Source organism: Haemorhous mexicanus, chromosome 12 (assembly GCF_027477595.1).
Source record: "Haemorhous mexicanus isolate bHaeMex1 chromosome 12, bHaeMex1.pri, whole genome shotgun sequence".
Lineage (NCBI taxonomy): Eukaryota > Metazoa > Chordata > Aves > Passeriformes > Fringillidae > Haemorhous > Haemorhous mexicanus.
The window spans coordinates 3,354,234-3,378,924 of NC_082352.1; the positions used below are offsets into that span (position 1 = coordinate 3,354,234).

At 48.5% G+C, this 24,691-nt stretch overlaps 1 protein-coding gene across 2 annotated transcripts; it reads right to left on the reverse strand.

Annotated features, from left to right (window-relative positions):
* Nucleotides 1-7,292: 7,292 nt before the first annotated feature.
* RRAD (RRAD, Ras related glycolysis inhibitor and calcium channel regulator) lies at nt 7,293-11,612 on the reverse strand. 2 transcript variants are annotated; one of them, XM_059857773.1, is made up of 5 exons: nt 11,480-11,612; nt 10,615-10,952; nt 10,418-10,491; nt 9,693-9,897; nt 7,293-8,153 (listed from the first exon to the last, which is right to left on the reverse strand). In XM_059857773.1, exons 2-5 carry the CDS (start codon nt 10,946-10,948, stop codon nt 7,876-7,878), a joined length of 891 nt encoding a protein of 296 aa, XP_059713756.1. In that variant the 5' UTR covers nt 10,949-10,952; nt 11,480-11,612; the 3' UTR covers nt 7,293-7,875. The 2 variants fall into 2 exon arrangements, with proteins under 2 accessions (XP_059713756.1, XP_059713757.1); XM_059857774.1 differs by having other exon boundaries at nt 10,615-10,982; nt 11,480-11,584.
* Between the last annotated feature and the right edge of the window lie 13,079 nt (nt 11,613-24,691).

Consider the following 24,691-nt stretch of genomic DNA (forward strand, 5'->3'; position numbering starts at 1 on the left):
CTGCCCTGGGATGGAAAATCATCTGCAGCCAGAGCTCATGTCAGTGCTTCCCCTCCTGCTCTGTCTCCAGTGGGTGCCAGCTCAGGGTCACTCTGACTGTGACACCCAAACTGAAGATCCCAGAAAACTCAATGTACAATAAATGGCATTGTACAGAAATACTTCATTTTGGAAACTTGCCACCAAACTCACCCCTCCCAGCACAAAACTGAGAATTTAGAGTACTTGAATGCTTGCAAGCTCTTAAATGAAAACAAAGGTACAAAATAGTGACATGTTTTTTGTAATGACTAGACATTTATTGAGAGTGCTAGAAGTCTTTGTCCAGCCAAGGATGACCTGAAGTTACCACCCAAAATACTAATTTGCCTTTACAATATTCCCAGCATCCAAACTCCTGTCAAAATTTGCCTGTGGTTTGTTCTTTTGGACTTGACATCTGCTCTCCCTCAGACTCCTCTGATGAATACTGTATTAGCAGCAGTCATTCAAAAAGAAATGAAAAAGCCCAAAAGCTGGAAAAACACTTGACTGCAGGGCTCACTGCAGCATCTGGAGATGTCCTCACATCTCCAGGGTGAGCTGAAAGGGGTCACAATCCAAGCCAGCAAAAAAAGAGAAAATCAACCAGCTCACAATTTCTGGGGTCAAAATGCAATTCTCCTTAATCCATCTTACCCTTCAGGGGCAGAACGTTACTTTGGGACTGAAATAATAAAGATTTGTTCTTGAATTATTTACTCAGTAATTAAAAATGAACCACTTATTAGCCAAGCCAAGAGCCAAGATCTGTAAATTTTAAGTAATAATTTAATTTACTACTGATTTTCTGAAGGCTGAGTATAAAACTGTTTGTTAAAAAGCTGCTAACACCTTTTTTATATGTATATATAATGTAAATGTATTTTTACACATAATGTACTGTTTTCTAGAAGCCCCAAAACCTTTCTACACAGAGCTGGGCATTCTGCTAATGAAATCCCTGGGAAGGGAAGGTAGGAGGTACAGTGGTGTTTATTTGCAGCCTAAATCTTTGTGCTGGAGGACTTTCAGGAGTTTTGCTCTGAACTTGGCCAGCTCAGTGTTTGGATAGATGTTGTGGAGAATGCAGGGATCCCACAGCTCTGCAAGCCCAACACTGAACCTTAGCCAGATGTGCAGGAGGCATCCTCTGTCACTCAGTGCTGTCTGCTGCCTGATTTTCATGTTTATTCATTTCTATGCTATGACTTAGACCTCCATTGTTATTTTTTTTTAATTACTACCTAAGAAGAAGAAGGGAAGAAAACCAGTTCAGCAGTAATGACCTGGTGTAGAGGCATTTGTTGGGTATTTTCCATCCATGTGAGTTGAGGGTCCTTATTTGCACAAGTGGAAGCTCATTATTGGTAATGACAGAAAGGAAGATTGGAACAGCCTGGTCTTGTAGTTTCCATTTTCTCTACTTCTGTGCAGTTTACTGCAGACTTAGATCTGCTGAAGAGTATCAAGAAAAACACAGAAAACATTTATTATTGTGAAGAATAATAGTTCTGTGTTTTCTATAACATAGATTTTTTTTATTTATTTTAATAGACTACCAAAATGCTGCAGACTGTGAATTTTAAACCCTGCACAGACATGTTGTTTTTTTGAATGAAATGCTTTTATTAGTGCCATTCAAATTCATGCAAACTTTGCAATTGCTCATATCTCTCACCTTACTTGTTTTCCCTGAGATTTCATGTGTTAAGCTTCTGAGAAGATTTTCTGTATGAGACTGGGCAGGAAGGACAGAGATCCAAGAATTCATGAGTAGTGAGAGGGCAGAAGAGCATACACAACAATATTCAATAGACAAAACTATTTCCATTGAAAAAAAAAAGGCTGGAGGGTAAAAATGAGAGGTGACTATTGGATTCTGTAAGGCTTTCTTTCTTTCCTCCACACACAGATTAGCTGGGAATCTTGCATTCCCTTTGCCTTGCAAATGCAACCACAGCCCTGACATTCAGGAAGAGAGTAATTTAATTTGCTATGCTGGCTCAATCAGGGACTTCAGTGCAGCAGAATGTGACCTTTTTTACCCAGACAGAATGATGGAAAGCAGTGAGCTGGGCCCAGGTTGGTGTTAGAGCTGCTGACTCCCAGAAAGTCGTGCAGCAGCAGCAGAGCAGTGCCAGGGTGCCAGTGTGCCACCAGGGAGGGTGACAGGGTGACAGTGTGCCACCACGGAGGGTGACAGGGTGCCAGGGTGCCACCACAGAGGGTGACAGGGTGCCACCACAGAGGGTGCCAGGGTGCCAGTGTGCCACCACGGAGGGTGACAGGGTGCCAGTGTGCCACCATGGAGGGTGCCAGGGTGACAGTGTGCCACCACAGAGGGTGCCAGGGTGCCAGTGTGTCACCACGGAGGGTGCCAGGGTGCCAGGGTGCCACCACAGAGGGTGACAGGGTGACAGTGTGCCACCATGGAGGCTGCAGAGACAAAGCTGCAGCTGACATGGAAAGCAGGGGACAGAGGTGTCCCACAGCTGAGACACCCAAAGCTGAAACATCTGTGAGAAAGTTGTTCAGCACCTGGCTGGTGCCCACAGCTCCATTCTTGCTCTCACCGAGGGACTGTGGTGGGCTCTCCCCTCTGAATTCCAGGGGTCTGGAAGGAAATCATGGATTTAAAGCTCCCTGAGTGTGAGTCCAGTCAGGCACCCCTGGCCTGCAGGAGGGAAGAACAGGGCAGGACCTCCTGCAGGTCCCAGGCTGTGCCAGACGCCCTCAGCACCTGCAATGAGTCCCTGCCACCAGAAATGCAGAGCTGGCTCTTGGGGAGCACTCAAATTCCAGACTGGAATGGAGACTTTGGTCCTGTGGAGCACTCCAGTTCCAGACTGGAATGGAGAGCTTGCTCTTGTTGAGCACTCCAGTTCCAGACTGGAATGGAGAGCTTGCTCTTGTTGAGCACTCCAAATTCACCCTGCTGCTGACTCTGTGGTGTGTCCAACAAGCTTTGCAGCCAGCCAAGAGACAGGCAGTGATGTGAGGCACCTTTGCCATTGGTGCAGTGGCATTCCCACATTTCTGAGGCCACCACTGGCCCGGGGAGTGTGGGAGCCCAGCCCCACATGGGAGTGCTCTGCTCCTTTTGCCAGCTCCTCTTGCAGGGCTGCATTTCCCACCTGCAGATCTTCATAAAGCACAAAACATTACCATAATCCAATTTAGACATGACAAAAATTACTGTCCTTCTGCCAAGGCATCTCCTGAACTGGAAACTGTCATTCCCAAAGAAAGGGTCACAGCCTTCAGTGGGGCTGCAAGCTTAACAGCACCATCATAATTTATGCTAATAAAGAGAGGCTGTTGGAAGTGGGACTTACTGCCAGTAACAAGCTGAGGAGATTTTCCTGGGTCTTACTAAACTTGTGGTCCAAATCCTCTCCTTTCTCCAACCCCGTGTAAGAACTTGGTGAGGCTTTTTTAGGAAGGTGGGAAAATTAATATTTTCAAACATGTTCTATTTGTTTCTGTCTCTGAGCACTAAATTGTAATTCAGATTAATATTTTCTTCATTTCCTGTGATAAATATGGGAGTTATTAGAAAGGAAAAAAAAAAAGATCTGTAGGCTCCTAATTGGTTTCCAATGATTCATTCAGCAGTACATTTATAAATAGGAAAAAAGGGGAGGGGGAGAAGTCAGCAAGAGAGAGGAAAGTCTTCAAGACATCCAACTGCCATTTTAACCAGTGGCCAGAACATTTCTGTGGTACTTAACTGCTACTATTTTGTTGGTGAAATAATTTTTTTAGCCTGCTTCCTACCCCCTACTGCAGGAATCCTTAGTACATTTTTAAGTTAAACAATATTGTTCCCTCTTGAATTCTGTACAGTGGCTACAGAAACATTATTTGCAGACATTCAATTGGGATTTGTTCCCTCTTTTACTCCTCTGTTCAACATCTGTGGCACAGAGCGCAAGGACAGCAGATGTAATTCACTCTTTCAGTTTTCAGAGATTGCTGTCTTCACCAGTGCTGGTATTCAGGTGTTCCCTTGTGCCAGGAGGGATTCCAGGTGTGCATTACAATGCCAGAGGTCTTGTGGTACATCATGAGCTGCAGGAACCTCCTGGGATGCACAGACCACCTTTGATTGCAACTGCAGATTTAGTCAGGTGTCTGTGATGTACTTGAAATTAAACCTGTATTGTCTTTCAATAAAATTAGGGGTCCTGAAGTAAATTTCAGCATGTTATAAGTAAGTATTAACTCCCTTTTTTTAGACTACATCTCACCATTTTTCTGTCAAACTCTGCATTCTTAATCACTGTCAACTCACTGTATTTTCCTTCTCAGTGAGGAGAGCTGATGTTATGCAATGTTACTATGTCGATCATGCTCTGGTTTTTCTACTCCTATTTTGAGAAAATGCTTCTGAGTAAAACTTCATTTTTGGCCAAGTCTTCCCCAGCAGATAACATTGTGTCTATATTTATGTGACATGATTTTATGCTTCGTGGTTCTGGCAGGTGGAGGAATGCTATTTTCACATTTTTCATGTGGTGGGGAATGCAGAGAGTCTAGTTTAGCACAGCAAGCACAGAGGGTTTGATTTGTTTTCCTACCACGTGTGTCACATATAAAAGGCAATGTCCTTGCACTGTGGTTGTTAATAACTGGCTGCTCCAGATGGATTTGTGCCAACACAGAATCCACCACCACAATTAGCAGTAGTAGGAACTTCAGCTGGCAGCAGCAGAGAGAGCAGTAAAGATTAAATGACTGTGTGAACTGTCTCTCCAAATTAAAACTGATGTGCATTGGCAAAAAAATAAGAAAACTCAGACATTCCCCCTTATATTCTGTTCTTTTTGGGTAACAGGGAGAACGTTGCTGTCTGGGACTCAGTATTTTTCATATGACAGATTCACCCCATTAATGACAGGAATCTGAGTAACCCCACCAGTAAAACATCTCAAATTACAAAAACTTATAGATGACTTTCAAATGTTTGAGGATACAGATAACCTTTTGAAGAAATTTGATTTTTAGAGACATTTGTCAGCCTGTTACTGGTTTTTTTTCTAGTGCTGCATCTGTACTTCCAAAAAGTCTGCTTGGAAATTCCCCTAAATTACATCCAATTTTTTTTTTTTTTTTTCCTGGGCAAAGTATCTTGCAGGAGCTTCAAAATCTCTGCAAAATAGTACTCATGATAATACTCCTACAGCAGAGAATATGGTCTGGAGCAGATTATTGTCAGAGCTGCAATAACATCAAACCTTCCCCTTCTTGAGAGCCATGGCTGAATTATGCCAATACCTGTACAAAGAAATAAAAAAAATGAATGAATGAAAAAAATTAGCACAATGAGGATTTGAATAAGTATTTTATTGCACAATATTAACTGATAGAAAATGTTTTAGAGTAGTCCATGTTTCTTAAGAGGGACTCACAGTCTATTGTCTCACAGTGCCCTATAGATTGTAGGTCCAAACTACAAATTCTCTTCTACAGTTTAAATGAGCCACTAGGAAGGTGCTAGAGCTCCTCTTAGGCTTAAGAATTGGCCTAAACTGAGCTTTGAGTTCATGAACAGTAAAAACCATCTGATTTATAGGCCAGTGTGCAAAAATCACAGCTGGTAACCACAGCCTTGAGGAGGTTGTGCAGCTGCAGTGACACAACACGTCATTGTCACTTTGTGAAATGCCCAATCTTACACTCTGGGTGTGCATCCCATTCCTGGATTTATTATGGACAGGATTTCATCCCATAAATCCATCAGACAGCTCAGTCCTTTCCTGCTCACTGTGAAAGCAAAGGGCAAGCAGAAGAGCAAGGCTTTGCCAAGACACTGCAGTTTTGTCATGAACCTTGGTGGGGATGTGCCAGATTTGGGCACTCTGGCTGTGGAATTGTCAGGATCAGAGCAATTGCTTTGGTGCTGACATTAAAAGCTCCCCTGTGCAGAGATGCCTGGTGCCATACTCTGGCAGTGGTCAGATGTCCCAAAATGGATAATAATAGATAAATAATAGTTAAAGATAGATGTGTAACAGAAAATAGCTTGCCAGGAAGCGAGGCTAGTGGAAAAATAAAGCCAAATCCAATTAAAGTGTCTGCTCAGGCAAATGTCAGCTTTGACTGCAGGACAGAATCGTTCACTTTAGACCACTCAGAGCACAAAGGCAGCACCTCACAAGAAATGTGACCTGTTAGCAGCAGCATAAGCTAAAGTGGGCATGTAACCAGCCAGGCTCCCCAGCAGCACAGCAGGAGCTGCTAATTTGCCAATTCTTGCATTCCCTGTGTGAATTCCTGCACTGCTCCCTGAGGAGTGCCTGAGCCCTGGGATAACTCCATGGAAAGCTGTTTGCCCCAGCTCTGGAAGCCCAAGAAAAGCTGTGAGACCTGAGGAAGCCTCCCAGAGCTTTGGGAAAGCTCAGCCCCTCTAAAGCCATGGACAAGCTGGGCTCCCAGGCAGCTGGAACAATCCCTAATGAACTGAACTCAGGCAGGGACAGTGGAAAGAGGCAGAGGAATGTGTGTTTCATGGGTTTTGAGAGCAGAGTTTATGAATTATTTTTAAGAGAATGTATCCTACGGAGCAGAATTTATAAATAAAATGTCATAAGTCCCAGTTCCTGCACTGCAACTTCATTGGTTTTAACTTCATTAATAGCAAATAGGGAAAAATCATGGAAAAACACCAATTACAACACACTAAATTGCCACAAATGCAGCACTGAAGGCCACTGCATACAACTGAATCCCACAACTCCTTCAAACACCCTTGCCAGCCTGCCTTGAACTTCTTGAAACCACTGGAGGGTATTTACAGGAGTGGGAGTAGGTTGGACAATTATACTGCTGCCAAAAAGGAAAAAAACAACCTCCTGCTCTTGCTTATTGGATGTAACTCAAGACCTTCAAGGCAGGAGAGGACTTCAAACATTCCAGGGCTCAATTTATCAATATAAACACAGCACATCAATCTCACTAAAGGCAGCATATAAAGCCCTGCTCCTGCTAGAGCTGATGAGAACCAGGTTGAGGATGAACAATGATGTGAAGGGTCAGGGGCTCCCTGCCCAAGAAGAGCTGTTGAAGTAGAGTGCTCATAAAAGCAGGGTTTACTTCTTAAAGAAACTCTCTAATAAAGAAAAGGACAGAGGATTTTCCCAATTCATCTTATTCCAGAACTCGATCTCATGTAAATCTTCAGTCTGTGTATAACATTTTGTACAGTGGAAAAAGGTCAGTATAAAAATACTGTTCTCTCATTCTTTATCCACACTATGAGAAAAGCACAGTTTATTATAACAGGAAATAATATTTTATTATAAAATCTGCATGTAAACAAGTAACCAATTAATTGAATAACAGTTAATGGAAGTGCAAATTAACTTAATAAAATGATATCTGTTCTGTATTTAAATATATATATATAATTTTTCTCCCATTCTACTGTGGTTCTACTGCACCCTCCCCACATTTAAGTTTAAAAAGATTTATCATTGCTTGCTTTGTACTAAAAAGAGTGTACGAGCCTGCGTACAAGTTTAAGTTTTGCTCTGCAAACGAGACAAGTCTATGGTGATGGTTATCCTTCCTTATCTTTGCATCTCTGGTATCCACAAGACAAGAAGATATAGAACATATGTACACAGCGGGCATGTCAAGCCTCGTATTTCAAGTTAGTTCATTTACTTGCACGCACTGAAACCGAAACCATTTATCAATGAAGCACTGTAGTGTAACTTCCAGACTTGCTTGAGCACCTTAAGGCATGAAGGAGAGTCTCAGTGGAGCAGCCGTGGCTGCTGTCCCCACGGGGATGCTGCACACGCTGCCCAGCAGCCGGCGGCTCGTCCATCCCTCCCCGAGGGAGGGCTCCTATAGCACGGACAAGTCGTGGCAAGACTTTGATTTTGCTTTGAAAGCCATCTTCTTGTTGTTCTTGGCCACAATCCTGCCGAGGAAGCGCTTGGCCTTCTTGCTGATGCTCTCCCTCCTCTTGGCGTTGGCCATCCTGCGCGCGTTGTCCTCCTTGCTGTCCTTGCGCAGGCGGATCTGCCGCACGATGCCCTCGAAGAGATCCTTCACGTTGTGGTGCAGGGCGGCCGAGGTCTCGATGAACTTGCAGTCAAACACCACGGCACAGGCCCGGCCCTCTGCACACAGAGACACAAAGGAAGGTCAGGGGAGAGGTTTTCTCTTCACACCTACTGTCAGCAGAACAAAACAGGAATTGGCTCGAAGTAAGCAAAGTGCCTTCAATGCCATGGAAGAGCTTTACTGCAAAACAGGAAAACCCAAATTTGCTCTTCATGGTTTTGGCCCCTTACTCTCCTTGGTTTTGTTGGGCTGTGGTCAGAATTCTCATCTGATCAATGGAACTGAATACATGGCAGCAACAGTCCTTCAGGCAGACTGTGCCTTTACTGTTTAAGAGCTGAAGCTGACTTAGGAGAGGCCCTGGGAAGTGTGCTTGTGGTTTGATATGGAGCAGTGTGAGTGTCCTGCTTTTGCATTAAACTGACTTGGGGTAAAGACCCCCTACAGTGATGCACAGAAAGAAATGGGCTTTATTCTGGAAGCTGTTGAGCAATTCTGCACCTTTGCCTTACTGTAACAAGTGAGTTCTCCACACCAATAGAAGTGGAGCTGATAGAGGCCACAAGGTCAAGTCACCGAACACATCAGTAGAGGTCACAAAGTTGTGCACCACGGACTCTGACCAGGGCTGAATTTGAAATAAAAGATGTTCAGTGTTCCAGACATAAGCACTTAACCCTGGAACATTGCTGCAGCACAAATTTCCACAGTCAGCTGAGGTAAATGAAGGCAGAGTTGTAAACCTGGGGGAAGTACAGGTGTCAGAACTAGGACAGGTCAACCATGCCCTGCCCCAGCCTGAAAAAGTCATCTCCTGATGAACTCCAGTCAATTCCCTGAGCAGGAATTTAACACTGGAGCACGGAAAACCAAATAGGGAGAGATGGTTCATCATCAAGGCACCAATATTTCAGAGTATTCTTACCAGTGGAAAACAAGAATCTCACCCCAAAACAAAACCCAGCCAAAGAAAAAGCCTCAGAAAATGTTTAAGTAAGCAGAATCAAGACTGTGGTGTTGGCATTGGTTCCTGTGCTCCAGGTACCCAAATGCCAGCTGGAGCTGGCTGAGAGGATTCTCACTGATCCCAGCTGAAGAACACAAAAAGACTTCTGAGTTGTGTGAGCCTGGTCCCAGCAGCCCAGCTCAAATGTGCTGGAGTCGCCTCCAGCAGAAAGGGCTGCCCAGGCTCTATGGGATCCCCTGTCCTGAGGCTGCCTGGCTCTATGACATGGCACTGTGTCCCCTAAGGAGCACAGCTCAGACTGTCACAGCTCAGACTGGCACATCCCAAGCCTGGCAAGTGCTGCTGCACACAACTAAAGCCTGCCTTAGTGCTGAAGCCGCAGCTCTGATACATTTTTCTCTCCCACTGCAGCTCAGAGTTCTGCACAGCCTCACATCTTCCCCCACAGCCATCTCCAGTGTTTTCTGTGGTACCAAGCCCTTCAGCACCAGCCAGCTGGCTCCACTTCCCCAGTAATCCTCAAATCACACATTTCTCTACATCAAACCCAGACATTCCTACTGGCCATGATCCTGCACAGCCTTTGCTACTGCTTTAGACAGCACTTGTAAAATTCAGTGTCTCTTACCATCAACTGAGACCTCCCGGGACCTGACCAGGTCACTTTTATTTCCCACAAGGATAATAGGAATATCTTCTGTCTGCCTTGCTCTTCTCAGCTGGATTCTTAGCTCAGAAGCTTTCTCAAAACTAACTTTGTCTGTCACTGAGTAGACAATAATATAGGCATCTCCCATTTTCATGCAGTGGTTCTGGAGCCATTGGCTGTCATCCTGAAACAACAGACAAGAAATGGATTTATTGTGCTGAAAAATCTATTCAACACTGACTGATGATTTATTACTCTAAGCAACTTAAAGATTCTTTTCTTAGCTTTATTATAAAAAGTCAGTAAAAGTAAGCCAATTTCCCCAAAATTTCAAAGATCTTGTTATTCAAAATACAAAACAAAAGAAATTTCTCTTGTTTCCAGAAATAACACCAGGTCTGCACTGATCAGATTGACGATCTCTAATTTTACAGTAATTCCCTGGGCTGCTCATGTAAGATACCAATTATTCAAAGCATTAAGAAAGTCTCACTCAGCTCTATTCAGGATTTTAAACTGCCTGCCTAGCTACAAGAAATTAATTGCAGAGAGAACAAAAGTATGAATTCTAATTTTTTAATGTCACTTATCTGATTAAACAAATAGGCATAGTTGTTCCATTTCTACTTTTTTTTTTTTTTTTTGCTTAAGAGAGCTACAGACCAAGCCACAAAGAAAAAGCATGAGGAAAGAGCTGTAAGTACCTGCTCCCATATATCGAAAACCACGAGAGATGCTTCTTCTCCATCAACTATAATTGATCTGTCGTATGTATTTCCTGTGGAAAATTAAATAAAAAGAGTTCAGCTAAAGAAGTTATCCTCCTCCATCCCTGCCGGCGGCCGTAGGGGAGGCTCCGAGCCGGGGTTCCCCGGCACCTCCGATCCCGCCGTGCCCTCACCGGCCTCCTCCGCGTCCGCGCAGTCCTCCACGCCGCCGAAGATGCGCGCCAGGCTGGTCTTGCCGACGCCGTGCTCGCCCAGCAGGATCACCTTGTAGAGGCTGCCGTCGGAGTCGCTGCCCGAGGAGATGACGGAGTCGGAGGAGTCGGAGGCCCAGCTCTGGCGGTGCTCGCCGCCGGGGCTGTACGAGGTGCAGCGCACCAAGCCCGACAGCTCGTCGGGCGGCAGCGGCCGCAGGTCGCGCTCGTCCACGGGCATGCTGCGGCGGTGCAGGTGCTGCTGCGCCGCGAACGGCGTGCTGCCGCGCCGCTTGTCGCCGCGGTTCAGAGTCATCGGGCTGCGGGCAGGGCACGGCTGTCAGCCCGGGCTGCGGGCACGGCGGGGCCGTCAGCGCCCGCTGCCCCGCACAGCCCCGAGCCCCGCACAGCCCCGAGCCCCGCTCGGCCCCGAGCCCCGCTCGGCCCCGAGCCCCGCTCGGCCCCTGTCCCGGACAGCCCGGACCCGCACGGCCCCGAGCCCCGCACGGCCCCGAGCCCCGCACGGCCCCGAGCCCCGCACGGCCCCGAGCCCCGCACGGCCCCGAGCCCCGCACGGCCCCGAGCCCCGCACGGCCCCGAGCCCCGCACGGCCCCGAGCCCCGCACGGCCCCTGTCCCAGACAGCCCGGACTCGCACAGCCCCTGTCCCGGACAGCCCGGACCCGCACAGCCCCGAGCCCCGCGCAGCCCCGAGCCCCGCACGGCCCCTGTCCCGGACAGCCCGGACCCGCACAGCCCCGAGCCCCGCGCAGCCCCGAGCCCCGCACGGCCCCTGTCCCGGACAGCCCGGACCCGCGCAGCCCCGAGCCCCGCGCAGCCGCTCTTACCTCGGGGCGCTGCGCGGAGCGAGGGCGCGGTGAGGGATCGGTGATGGATCGGTGAGGGATTCCCCGGTGGCTGCCGCGGGAGCTTCCCGAGCTCTACTGCCGCCACCGCGCCCCGCGCCGCTCTTTTATGTCCCGGCGGAGGCGCGGGGCCCTCCCCGCCGTGACGCTCGGCGGGCGCTCCGCCAGCACATCCTCGGCAGCGCCACCGCCCCCGCGGGCTCCGCCGCGCTGCGCGGGGGTGGCGGCGGCGCGGGGAGCCCGGGAGGAGGCGGGAGCCCCCCGGGGGCGGGGGGAGGCACGATCCGCTCCGCTGTGCTGCGCTGCGCTGTCAGCGCTGGGGTCCCGCCCGTCGGTGCGGCTGGGCCGGCGGGGAGAGGCGAGGGCCGGCCCCGGAGCAAACCGTGGGGCTGTGCAAACCGTGGGGCTGTGCAAACCGTGGGGCTGCCGGGCTCGGCCCTGCACGGCCCTGCCCGGCCCTGCCCGGCCGGCCGGTGCTCCCCTCCCGCTGCCCCCGGTGCAATGCCCGCAGCATTTTCTCTGTGTGTCCCCTGTTTCCCCTCCCAGCCCGTGTTAGAGCGCATGGAGCGCACAGGGAGCTTCCCCCGGCTCTGTCACGGCGCGGGAGCTGGGGCGCTCTCCTGTAGTGTCGGGGAATGCCCACGCCCTTGGCAGCCCCTGTGCCGGCTTTCCCCAGCGCTCGGAGCGCTGCCCGTGCGGGGCTCACACGCACACACGTGCGGGGTGAGCGGTTTGAGAGGCCAGCAGCAGCATAAAGGTCAAATTCTCCTCTCGCTTTCACCTGAGCAGCAAAGCGAGACAGTGAAAGTCTTATCTCATGAGTGGCACAGTCATGCGCATGTGATCGGGTGAAGAAAGGACTCAGCAGATAACTATACTCGTCCCCTGCATGGCTCACCCAGCGCCCTGTATACAGTTTGCTGTTTACCTAGCAACCGAAGCATGTCAGACTTTGTAGGGCCAAAATAGCCCCGGCCTCTGCTCCCGAAAGATTATAGTCCCAGCAGAGCGGGAAAATCCCGGCGGCTCCGGACAGCCACGGCTGCCATCAAACTCGTGTCAGTTTTTAGGTTTCCAAATCAGCGGCAGAAACAAGGTTAAAGAAGGCAAGAGGCAGGGAGGTGATGGAAACCAAGTCAGAGATGTAGGGAATAAAATAAGGGAAAGAAGATTCTTTGGGTTTGGGCTAAGTGGGTGAATATCCTGTTATTTTCAGGAGCCAATTATAATTCTCCTGTCCACGCTTTTGGGGTGGTTTTGGCCGCTTCACGCTGATAAACTGCAGTTGGGAGTGTTAACGTGGTAGTCAAAGATCATCAAGTGCTTGCAGCAAGTTGTCCCTGCCTGTCTCACAAAACAGCAACCAAAATAGCCTTGTCAGTTCAAACAGACAGAGTTTGGTGGAAAACCTGTGCTTCAGCTGACTGAACTGAGAAACTTAGAAACCTCTGGCTGGCCTTTGGAACCACATGTTAAATTATGGGTAGCACTGGAACTACACTGTGGATACTTCAGTTGGATAAACTGGAATCTGCCAAGCTGCCTTGATCACTCTGAATTTATTGACAAGTAATTATGTAAATACACTTCTAGATATGGCTGGTCTTCAGCTGGCTTCCTTCAAATTTGGCGTTTTTCTGCCTAACATTGTCACCTGAAACTGTTCTCAGGGAGTTTTTATGTCTTTTGCACCAGACTTTGTTGCATACCTTGACTGTGTGTCAGGGTCACACTTCAGAAGTTGACATATGAAGTGGGGGTGTTTTTAGTTATTTTCTGTGTGAAAAAAAGAGAAATCTGAGAAGCAACAGAACCAAAGAGGCAGTGCCACTTCTGTGCCACATAGAGCACTATTGGACTGGAAATACACTAAAAATGGGGATTTCATTGACACAACTCAAAGCTGCATTTTATCCCAAGCCTTCTGCTGATGAGAATTATGAGTATTTTAATGATGTAAATGTGAGATAGACCACTTGCAGGAAAACTATCAGGAAAGGCATATGTCAAAGTGATGAATAAAAACCTTGAGAGAACAATGTTTCAGCAGGAAAAGAGACTGAAAATAAAATTACACCCAGTAGAAATCCTACAGAAAATTCAGGATTCCATGGCCAACACTGGCCATGGAATCCTGAATTTTGCCAGCACCCACGTACAAGTAATGAATTAAGGATTATAGAATACCACCATGGTCACAGGATCCTGCCCAGGATCTGGCACTGGGTTCTTGGAGTGTCCTTTACTGGAAAGTGAGATGGCCTTGGGTTGTGCTCCTTCCTGGAGGGATGAGCAGCCCGGTGCCAAGGCTGCTCCTGCTCCCTCTGGGGTCACCTGCTGGGTCACCTCCTGTGCTCTTTGTAGGTCCAGCTGTTCTGTGAAGCTGGGAGGAATTAGCTGATAACTCAGGTTAATCACTTGAGAAACAGAACATATCTCTTCACATAGCATGTGGCTCTGTTTGCCAGCAATCACTGCTGTATTTTTCCTATTTGCTTGTAAGTATTGTAATTATTGTATTTTCGTGTATACTTTACTGTGATACCACCCACTGATTTCAGTGGGGTGCATATGAGCCCTCAGGCTTCAAATGGTCATTTTCCAGTTTCTTTGAAGGACTTCAGGATCATCTCCTTCTCACCTGCCCTCCATTTCCACTTCTGCATGACCATGATTCTAGCAGATACATGACGTGGAATTTATTTCTATTTAAAAGAGATTTTCATGCCTTGCTTCTTCTACCCTTATTTTCTATTCTTCTAGCTTCTACTTTTCTCTAAAAAAGGGATTACATTTTTTTTTCATTTTCATTTCATCTTTGCATGATTTTAATTTTCCTCATTTCATAGACTTTCCACTTAAGGTGCTTTTTTTTTTTCATTTCACTCTTGTAGTATACCCAGGTTGGGTTTTTTTTCTGTTATCTCTTTCCTATTGTATTATTTCTCTGTTTCTTTCCCCTCTCACTTTTCCTCAAGCTTTTGAGAAGTGCCAGTGTTCATTTCTAGTGCACTCTCTGGGCCTGAGTACATTTCATCATCTGGAAAATGTCAAACGTGCAGTTTGATTCTGTTTTTCCAGTTATGTGTTCCTGGGGTAACGAAGCCCAAGGAGTTCCTTTATTCTGTATTGGGTGCAGGGGGCATTTCATGGTCTAAATGACAAGCACTGAATTTTCAGGGAGTGCAGTGATAAACTGAGTTAAACTAAACTAAACTCAACTAAAACCTAACACATAACGCCTTCCCCTTTGAATTTTCAGGTTAAAAAAGAAAAATTTGGGGGTTGCATGAACTTTATGTGATTCTTCCTCATCAGTGTTTGTTCAAGGTCAAATGCCATATTGTTGATAGCATTTCTATTTTTACATCAAATTAATTTTATTGCTTTTGGGGTTGCTGCTGTCTTACATCAGAACTGTTTCATAATGGAATAGGAATAATAGGAATATTTTGAACAGTCCAAATGCTGGATCAGCAGCAGAGAGATTCGGGGGCCAGCATTGCTCTCAGTGAGGCTCTACACTGAAGTTGTGGGTTTCTCTCCTCCTCACCTTCCAACTCATCTGCACTGCTCCAGTCTAATTAATCAGCCATTGTGTGGGTGAAGTTATTTCTATACAAATGGCAGAGATACCCACAAGGGTCTGTTCTTGCCAAGTTACATGAAGCATTACTCCTGCAGAAGGGTGAGCCTGGCTGCCTCCCAAACACCTGGACTGAGAAAGAAATAGCAGCATTTATTATTATTTTATTGCAGAACTGACACACTCAGGCCACTGGGGGAAGAGACAGAGGCAGCAGCATGAAGTATGTTGAGGTTTTAACCTAAGCGAGAGAGATAGAGGTACAGGGAAATTAAAAACAACATTTTTTTCCTTAGCCTACAAAAAGTAGGATATAGTGCAAACATGGTATCAAGTTTTCCTCACCATCAGCCTTGAAATCCCAGATTAGTGTGAGCTGAGCAGCCCTGGGCTAACTGGTTCAGTTTGTATCAGCCCTTTTCACATGAGGCCTATTTGTATTCCATTGTCTGGCAGTTGATGTGTGGGGTAAAAGCAGGGGACTCTGAAGTGCACAACCACCAGCAGAGGTGGAGCTCTGAGCCCTGCACAAACTCCTCTGTGGGAAGGTGACAAAAGTCCCATCCAGGCTGACCCTGCCTTGGGATGCTGCTGAGGGAAGGCAGCACAGCCCTTCAGCCAGAGGCCAAGCTTTCCCTCATAATTACTCTTGGATTTAATGGCAGGTAATATTTTTGATGGACTCGAGGTAGCCATGAATTGGGGCTGAAACAATAATGTGAGAAATGTGAGCTCTGGAGTCAATAGAAATCGATAGAGCTTAGCAAGCTCACACGGAGTGCCAAGGGGGAAATGCAAGCAGAAACCCAACTAAATCCATTGTTATAGCTACACAACTAATAAGCCTTTCATGGCTGCTGTGCTTCCTCTCAGCTCCAGACCAGAAATTCTAAAGATCACTGCACAAGGATGCAGAACTCTTTGCACTTTCAGGTAGAGAATGATAAAATGGGCATGGTTTAAGTCCATGGCTCACAATGTAAAGCAAAGACCTGTCTTTCTTAAACTCTTGCAGAGGGGTGCAAAAAATAACTTGCATCAAGAGTAACTGGAAATGTGGTTCATCTTTCAGCTGCTCTGAATTTCTCACTGCTTTGAGTAAGCCACAAGACTTCCAGCACCAGACGAGCTGGTGACCAGCAGAACCAGGTGAATCACGGCTCCGGAAAAAAGCACAAGGGGCAGCTCCAATTTCACTGTGCCCATGGAGTTCCTCCTCTTCCTCTCAACAGACTGGTAGTAAACTGCTAATATATGTTGGGGTGTACTTGGGGAAAGCGTTCTGTCTCAGTTTATCTTCAAGCCCCCTCTGATTTTAGTGTTTCAGCCGCGGGTTTCCCTCCCAGCGGGCGGTGCCAGCTCCGGCTGCCCCGGCGGGGGGAGGCAGAGCCCGGGATCCCCCTGGGCTCACAGCACCTACTGGATGTGCTCAGCTGCTCGCCCTATTGCATTTCAAGTGCAGAGTAAAAGCAGAACATGACCTAAGACATTTCCATAATTGTTTTCTTGAATCATCCCTAATTCCCCTTTTTCAGAGCAAACCTGTCACAGCCAATGTGTGTGACATACATCATCCCCTGGGACTGGAATGCCAAATATCCTCTTACATGTATTCTCTTGCTGGGGATGTCAGAGCCCCTTCACCAGAAATATCTGGAATTCAGAGACCATGAAAAGGTTTCTGAATTTACAGACAGTCTGTTTAGGGAGTGGGCAAAGTGAGTGGCTGTCTGTCTTACAAGAATTACGTAGTGCTAAGGAAGCAAACTGAGAAAGGAAGATTTACTGTTTGCCAGCAAAAGCTCCTGGCAAGAGGAATGAGTCAATTTACAATAACAAATTACAGGAGCCATCCTGGGTCAGGCTCAACTTACAGCCAGTTTCCAGCAGCTGTCTGTGGCAGAGATCTAAAGAAGAATGGACAATAAGAACACGATAAACACAATTAAAACTCCACACACACAACTACCAGAGGCTCTTGATGAAGGATTTTCCTGCATTTTTTTTTCTGATTGTTTTTTAACACACCTAGACCACCCCCATTTAGTGTATGGTGAAGCAGAAAATGAGATTTCCCTCGTGTCTCCTTCACACCTGCAGTGGTTTTACAGCTTTCTGCAGTAGTGTTCTCTTGTGGCTTAAGAACCTGGAGTTCCTCACTCCATGTATAAACATGAATCCCTGCTTGCCCTTCTCTATCTCAACTAATACTAATAATAAAAAAATCTTTTTAGACATTAGGGGACAGAAGGTACAGATTAGAAACATGGATTATTCAGGCTACATGTTCCCATGGACTCTCACTGTAGACAAGGAGGCTTTCTGCTTCCTTTGTTAATCCCAAGAATTCCCAGCATCTGTTTATGCAGTCAGCTGAGCACTGAGTAACATTTTTGCAGACCTACTTCTATTTTATTGAGGAGCTAAGCATTTAATAGGTAGGAAATTGGGTAGAAAACAGCCTAAAGTCAGCCTTGCTAACCCAAGAACCCATTTCTCCACACACCTGCAGGACAGAGTCCTCAAAAGTTGCCTCTTAGCAGCTCTGAAAATCTGGATAGAGTTCTCATAATGTAGATATTTCCATGAAAATTAGAGGTGGAGAAGGAAAAGCCTCCCTGGGCTGAAAACCCATTAGAGGAGCAGCCCTGTGATCCTCGGAGGAAACACCCGAGAGGCTTCCAGCACCCAGAGCCCCCTGGATGCTCTGCTGAGAAAGGACACAGGACAGAAACACAGCTGAGAGTGTTCATGGCAATACAGAGGGAAACTTCAGCTGTGCTGCCCTCTTCTGTGTACCAGGTAAGAAAAAAAGCACAGGGAATGTTCACTGTATCTTTTTTACACAACTGCCTTCAGTTCTGTGTCCAAACGTCCATTGGCAAGGCTGAGAACCCCTGCACGTGATGTGAGCTCCTGGTGGGCACCTGAGGGGACAGAATCAAACAGAGCTGCCCCTCTGCTTTGGGTGACAGAGCTTGTTCTTGTCCCCCCCGAGGGGAAACCCCTTTTTCCATACATTTCCGGAAATGAAACCTTGAACCAGGGACAAAAAAATTACAGTCACTGGGGAGACTTGGGAATTTGAATTGGAAAAGCTTTGTACTTCTTTATATGCCAGTGCAGAATCTGTGGTGTCTTTTCCTGTGGTGGGTGGAATCACCCATGTAAAGTGTGTGGGAATTTGGATGTGAGAGATATTCTCATTTCTTCCAGGAAAAACTCAGAATTTGTCCAGCTGGAATGTGCTGAGTTTGGCAAATTCCACATTTACATCATAGCAGCAAAAGGAATCTCTGCTTCTTTTGAATGTCACATTTCCTGCTTTGCCTCTGCTGCTGTACAAGGCATATTGGTAAAAACCTCCACAATTCCAATTGTAGAGTTATACTAGAATGAAAGGAATTCTCTTTTTTTTTTTTTTTTTTAAATTTTAAATTGTCACATTTCTTTCTGATTCTATTCTTGAGAAATTATGTAATTATTATAATCATAATATGCTTCATTATCCACCACTCTCTCAAAAAAATATAAAATGGTCAGTGCTTAGGCTCTTGATTAAATACAGAGAGCAAGCACAAGCTCAGACTGGTTAAGAGAATGGTATGAAGTGTGTTTCTTACGTAAAGGGGCTTATAGGCAGTAGACTTGAAACATGTTACAATGTGAAAGCAAATGCAGATCTTAATTTGAAAGCCAGCCCTAACTAGATAAATCTGAGTCCAAGCTCCAGTGCTAGAGACAAAGCTGCAAAATCACGATGGGCATCAACAACATCCTGCACCCAAAGCAGCTGCAGTGAAGCAGGTAAGAAATAACTCTATTTCCCTGTTCATCTTCCCAGAGGCAAACCCCATCTTTAGGGAATAGCAGCATGCTGGAGTCTTCAGTGAGGCTTCACCCCAGCTCAGCTCAGCTCAGCTCAGCTCACCCTAAGCTGCCAGTCCCCCTGGGAAAGTGACAGGGAGGGATTGCTCAGCTCCCAGCCCCGGGTGTCTCAGGCATGAAGGGTTTCCAGTCAGAGGTTTTTTTGACAGGCACATTACAGTGTAAACCTTTGGGCTTTAGGCACTTCCTTTCCCAAGTCATCACAGCTACTTACATTCAGGGAAAGACTCAGTGATCATCCCATTCTCTGGTGCCAATGGAATTCAGCACTTTGGCTGCTTTTCATGGCATTTTTCCATGTCATAGTTTTGGAAATGAGATCAGAATCAGGCCTCAACATTCTTTTCCCTCCCCTACACTTACTCACAGCAGTAATTTACATGAACCAGGCAAATGTTGCCTTGGCATCAGACTCTCACGTTAAAAACATCGAGTGTGTGTCAGTCAGGCTCTGCCTGCTCATGTACCCCCAGCCGTGGGGTGAAATGGGCTTTATTCAACAATCAGTGTCATGAAAGAACATGACATACACAGAAAATTGCTTTGCTGCAAGGCCTTTCTTTCACACTCAGCCATTTCTTTCATGTCTTCACAGGGGTTATAAATTTGCATCACTCACTCCTCTGTTGAAGCACACCAGCTCCACCAGGATCATTCAGATGAAACTAAAGCCTTCTAAGGTAACAGCAGCACGTAGCTAGGCAACAAAGAAGAATATAGTGTTTTTCAGGAAGGAGGATTTTTCTAGATGATCTCATACAGATGCAGTGCTTTTTTGCCATATAAGAAGAAAATGCTTCATTGGAGAAATGAGTCTGTCATCCTGGCACCACCAAGCCATGCTAATGTATAGGCTTCCCTTGATTAGCTGTGACAGAAAATAACAATGCATTCTATACTCTTCCTATTTATTTCTCCATATCTGTTACGTATTAGTGTGGTTTTTCTACAAAGACTAAAGCCACAAACGATTTTATGGCAGATTTCATTAACCATCACCCAGATTAAAATGGAATGCTTCAATAATTACCAAGTCAGCTGAAATAAATTGTATCCCGGTTCAGCTGAAATTGTGTCAGCTTAAAAAAAAAAAAAAAAAAAAAAGAAGAAGAAGAAAGAAAAATGTTTTATGAATGGAAAATACATCCTGTTGTAAGAAGAGTCTATCACTATATGTAGGGACAGAGCTGCTGTGGATGGTATACACTGATTTTTTGAAGGGATTTGGTCATGTGCAAGTGAAAAAACCGATATGATGCAGCAGGATCCCGCCTGGGAGCCCGGGGTGAGGGCGATGAGCCCGGCCAAAGGGGCGGGCAGAGGTGCCCGGGCAGCGTCTGTGCCCCGGGGCTGGCCGTGCCCTGCGGGAGCCGCTCCGCGCTGCCCAACCTGCGGCTCCGGCCGAGGGCGCAGCTCCACCTGCTGGGGACCCGGCCCGCCCGGGGATCATCCCCGCCCCCATTTCCCTGTCCCCATTTCCCTGTCCCTGACCCCGTCCACATTTCCAGCCCCATCCCCATTCCCATTTCCCCATTCCCATTTCCCCATCCCCATCTTCTCATCCCTATTCCCGTTTCCCCATCCCTTTTTCCATTTCCCCATGTCCCCATCCCCATTCCCATTTCCCCATTCCCATATCCCCATTTTCTCATCCCTATTCCCATTTCCCCATCCCTTTTTCCATTTCCCCATGTCCCCATCCCCATTCCCATTTCCCCATTCCCATATCCCCATTTTCTCATCCCTATTCCCATTTCCCCATCCCTTTTTCCATTTCCCCATGTCCCCATCCCTATTCCCATTTCCCCATTCCCATTTCCCCATCCCCATTTTCTCATCCCTATTCCCGTTTCCCCATCCCTTTTTCCATTTCCCCATGTCCCCATCCCCATTCCCATTTGCCCATTCCCATTTCCCCATCCCCATCTTCTCATCCCTATTCCCATTTCCCCATCCCTTTTTCCATTTCCCCATGTTCCCATCCTGTTCCCATTTCCCCATTCCCATTTCCCCATTTTCTCATCCCTATTCCCGTTTCCCCATCCCTTTTTCCATTTCCCCATGTCCCCATCCCCATTCCCATTTCCCCATTCCCATTTCCCCATTTTCTCATCCCTATTCCCGTTTCCCCATCCCTTTTTCCATTTCCCCATGTCCCCATCCCGTTCCCATTTCCCCATTTCCTCATCCCCGTTTCCCCATCCCCATGTCCCACGTTCCCTGCCCTCGGCTGGCCGGCTCTGTTCTCTCTCTTGGTGCCGTCACGCAGCGAGCCCGCGGCGCTGCCCAGCGGGGTTTGCCAGGCTGGGCTGGCCCGGAGAGCTGCGGGGAGCCCGAACAGAACCCACGCCAAGCACCCCGAGCTGTGCGGGCTCTGCCAGCCCGGAGAGCTGCGGGGAGCCCGAACAGACCCCATCCCCCCATCCCGAGCACCCCGAGCTGTGCGCGGGCTCTGCCAGCCCGGAGAGCTGCGGGGAGCCCGAACAGACCCCATCACCCCATCCCGAGCACCCCGAGCTGTGCGGGCTCTGCCAGCCCGGAGAGCTGCGGGGAGCCCGAACAGACCCCATCACCCCATCACCCCATCCCGAGCTGTGCGGGCTCTGCCAGCCCGGAGAGCTGCGGGGAGCCCGAACAGACCCCATCCCCCCATCCCGAGCACCCCGAGCTGTGCGGGCTCTGCCAGCCCGGGCTCCCCGCGGGGCTCCTGTGGCGAGCGCTTTTGCTGGTGCAGACCCGCCTGCGGCTGATCAGGGCCATTGCAGCCGAGCCTTGGCAGCTCTCCTCTCCCTGGCATCCCGTTTTATTTGTGTATTCCAGAGCCCGCTCTGTGGGCTGGCTTTCATTCTTCCCAGCTGGACCAAGGCGCGGTTTGAGGCTCGCCCATCCTGCGGAAGCAGGGATTGCCCAGGGAGCCACGCCAGCCGGAGAGAAAACGAAATTCCTTTGCAGGCGGGAAAGAGGGACTCGAGCAGGATTAAGAGGCTGAAGCCCGCAGGGCAGCAGAGTGTCGGAGGAAGGTGCACCGGCTGCACAACGCTCCCAGAAAAATTCCTGCGGTTTTAAGGATTAGCAGAATACATTGCAAGGGCTAATCTAATATGATGCATTACCTGATGTGTACAGAATTTGCATCTAAGCTGCAGTGTTTATTTATTCAGCCATAAAATGCAGAAAACCAGTTAATTGTGTGACTTCTGTGCAGCCAAGTGCTTAAACTGCAGATGAACTGAACTGTGTGCACCCAAATGACACATGCACTTAATGGAAGGCAGGTATGGCTGAAATTAAAGTTGATACAATGTTTACCTTTTGTTTGAAAAAATAAAAAATTTCTCTTGTTTTACTAGGAATGGCCCAATATTGTCCTTACAAAGATAAATGTGACAAAACTTCATCATTTCTATGCTAAAAATATAATCCAGGGTAGGACCTCAGTTAAAGACCTTAGGTTTTCAGGATCAGACCTAAAATGGTGAGTGGAAAGGGGAAGAAATTTTTTAAACAAGAGCTCCTGTTTCAGGCTCCCAGTCAGTTTTGTCATTAGTAAGAGGCATTATTAAAGAATTTGACAGGCTCTTTACAATGTTGACTTATGTTTCAAAAAACCCAGTGCATAAATGTGTTGTGATGAAAATAAGTCAGTACAAGTTTGAAGAGAAAGAATTTATGTGACTCAGCCCTAATTATTTTCTTTCTGCCTAAAAAGCAATTGGTTGGTTGTTTTTTTTTTAAGTTGGCTGTAGTGTTAGTGAAACTGTTTTCTGATTTTCAGTAATAAAAACTAGTTTTGTTGTATTAAAAGTGGTAGGGAAAAAGAATGGAATCTGTTGGCATTGATTGTTTTTCTCTGCAAGCACTTCAGATTACGTGGATGATTTATTTGTCACTTTGCAGGGGAAATAAAAAGTATTTTGCTGCTTAGATACCTCCATAATCCTCAGGCAGAGCATGTGCCAGCTCTCCCATTAGCAAAGTGGGGAAATCAAGCTTCAAGGGTTAAGCAAGCTCCTGATCACCTCCTGAGGTTATCGCAGTCAAAGCCACGTGTGGCACATCTGATGGAGCTAATTTGGGTAGATTAGGGGGAAAAGTGCTATGACAAACCACCATCTCCGAGTGACACCAAAATGACACCAAAATGACACCAAAATGACACCAAAATGACACCAAAATGAGGGCTGGGTCAGCTCCAGGAGGTTTGGCAGGGATGTCTCACCAGTCCCTCGGGTCCTGCTCGGCTCAGCAGGGACACTGCTGTGCCCAGACCCTGGGGCCACTGCACATGGAGCTGGCCAGTGGGCTGTGGCACCTGAAACGTGGGGTTTATGGGGTGTGTCAGTGGCTGTCCTGCTCCTCTGCTGCGTGGGACCCAGCTCAGCAGGGCAGCGATGCCCTGCAGCAGCACAGGGCACTCGGGGTGTGCCAGAGCCCAGCCAGGGTGGGCAGGGGCCAGGCTGGGGCTGTGCCCACCCAGGAACCGCCAGGAGCCAGGCTGGGGCTGTGCCCACCTGGGAACCTCCAGGGGCCAGGCTGGGGCTGTGCCCACCCCCAGGAACCTCCAGGGGCCAGGCTGGGGCTGTGCCCACCCCCAGAATCCTCCAGGGGCCAGGCTGGGGCTGTGCCCACCCGGGAACCTCCAGGGGCCAGGCTGGGGCTGTGCCCACCCAGGAACCTCCAGGGGCCAGGCTGGGGCTGTGCCCACCCAGGAACCTCCAGGGGCCAGGCTGGGGCTGTGCCCACCTCCAGAATCCTCCAGGGGCCAGGCTGGGGCTGTGCCCACCTGGGAACCTCCAGGGGCCAGGCTGGGGCTGTGCCCCCCCAGGAACCTCCAGGGGCCAGGCTGGGGCTGTGCCCACCCCCAGGAACCTCCAGGAGCCAGGCTGGGGCTGTGCCCACCCCCAGGAACCTCCAGGGGCCAGGCTGGGGCTGTGCCCACCCAGGAACCTCCAGGGGCCAGGCTGGGGCTGTGCCCACCCCCAGGAACCTCCAGGGGCCAGGCTGGGGCTGTGCCCACCCCCAGGAACCTCCAGGGGCCAGGCTGGGGCTGTGCCCACCCAGGAACCTCCAGGGGCCAGGCTGGGGCTGTGCCCACCCAGGAACCTCCAGGGGCCAGGCTGGGGCTGTGCCCACCCCCAGAATCCTCCAGGGGCCAGGCTGGGGCTGTGCCCACCCGGGAACCTCCAGGGGCCAGGCTGGGGCTGTGCCCACCCCCAGGAACCTCCAGGGGCCAGGCTGGGGCTGTGCCCACCCCCAGAATCCTCCAGGGGCCAGGCTGGGGCTGTGCCCACCCGGGAACCTCCAGGGGCCAGGCTGGGGCTGTGCCCACCCAGGAACCTCCCCAGCAGGCAGGGAGGGAGAGGGGCAGAGGGCAGGGAGAGCCCAGCACGAGGTGATGGGTGCTCACTCTCTCGGGCAGGGGGGGCACATCCCTGCCACCTCTATCTCTCTCTCTTCCCAAAGGTCCCTGGCAGCAGCTGCTCCTCATTCCCAGATCAGATTTTTTTCACAGATTTAGTGGAAATCAGCTTCTGGCCTGCTCTCTCCCTCCTGTGCTGCTCTGGAAGCTGAGCCCCAGCAGGAGCAGAGTCTGCCTGAGCCCCTGTCCAAGCACCTTGCTGAATGAAGGGTGCAGGGGCTGCGAGGCAACAAACTGAGGAGACAGCTGGTAAGAGACCCTGAGCAGTGTGGAATGAAACTGGGAGAGCCGGGTTCCATCC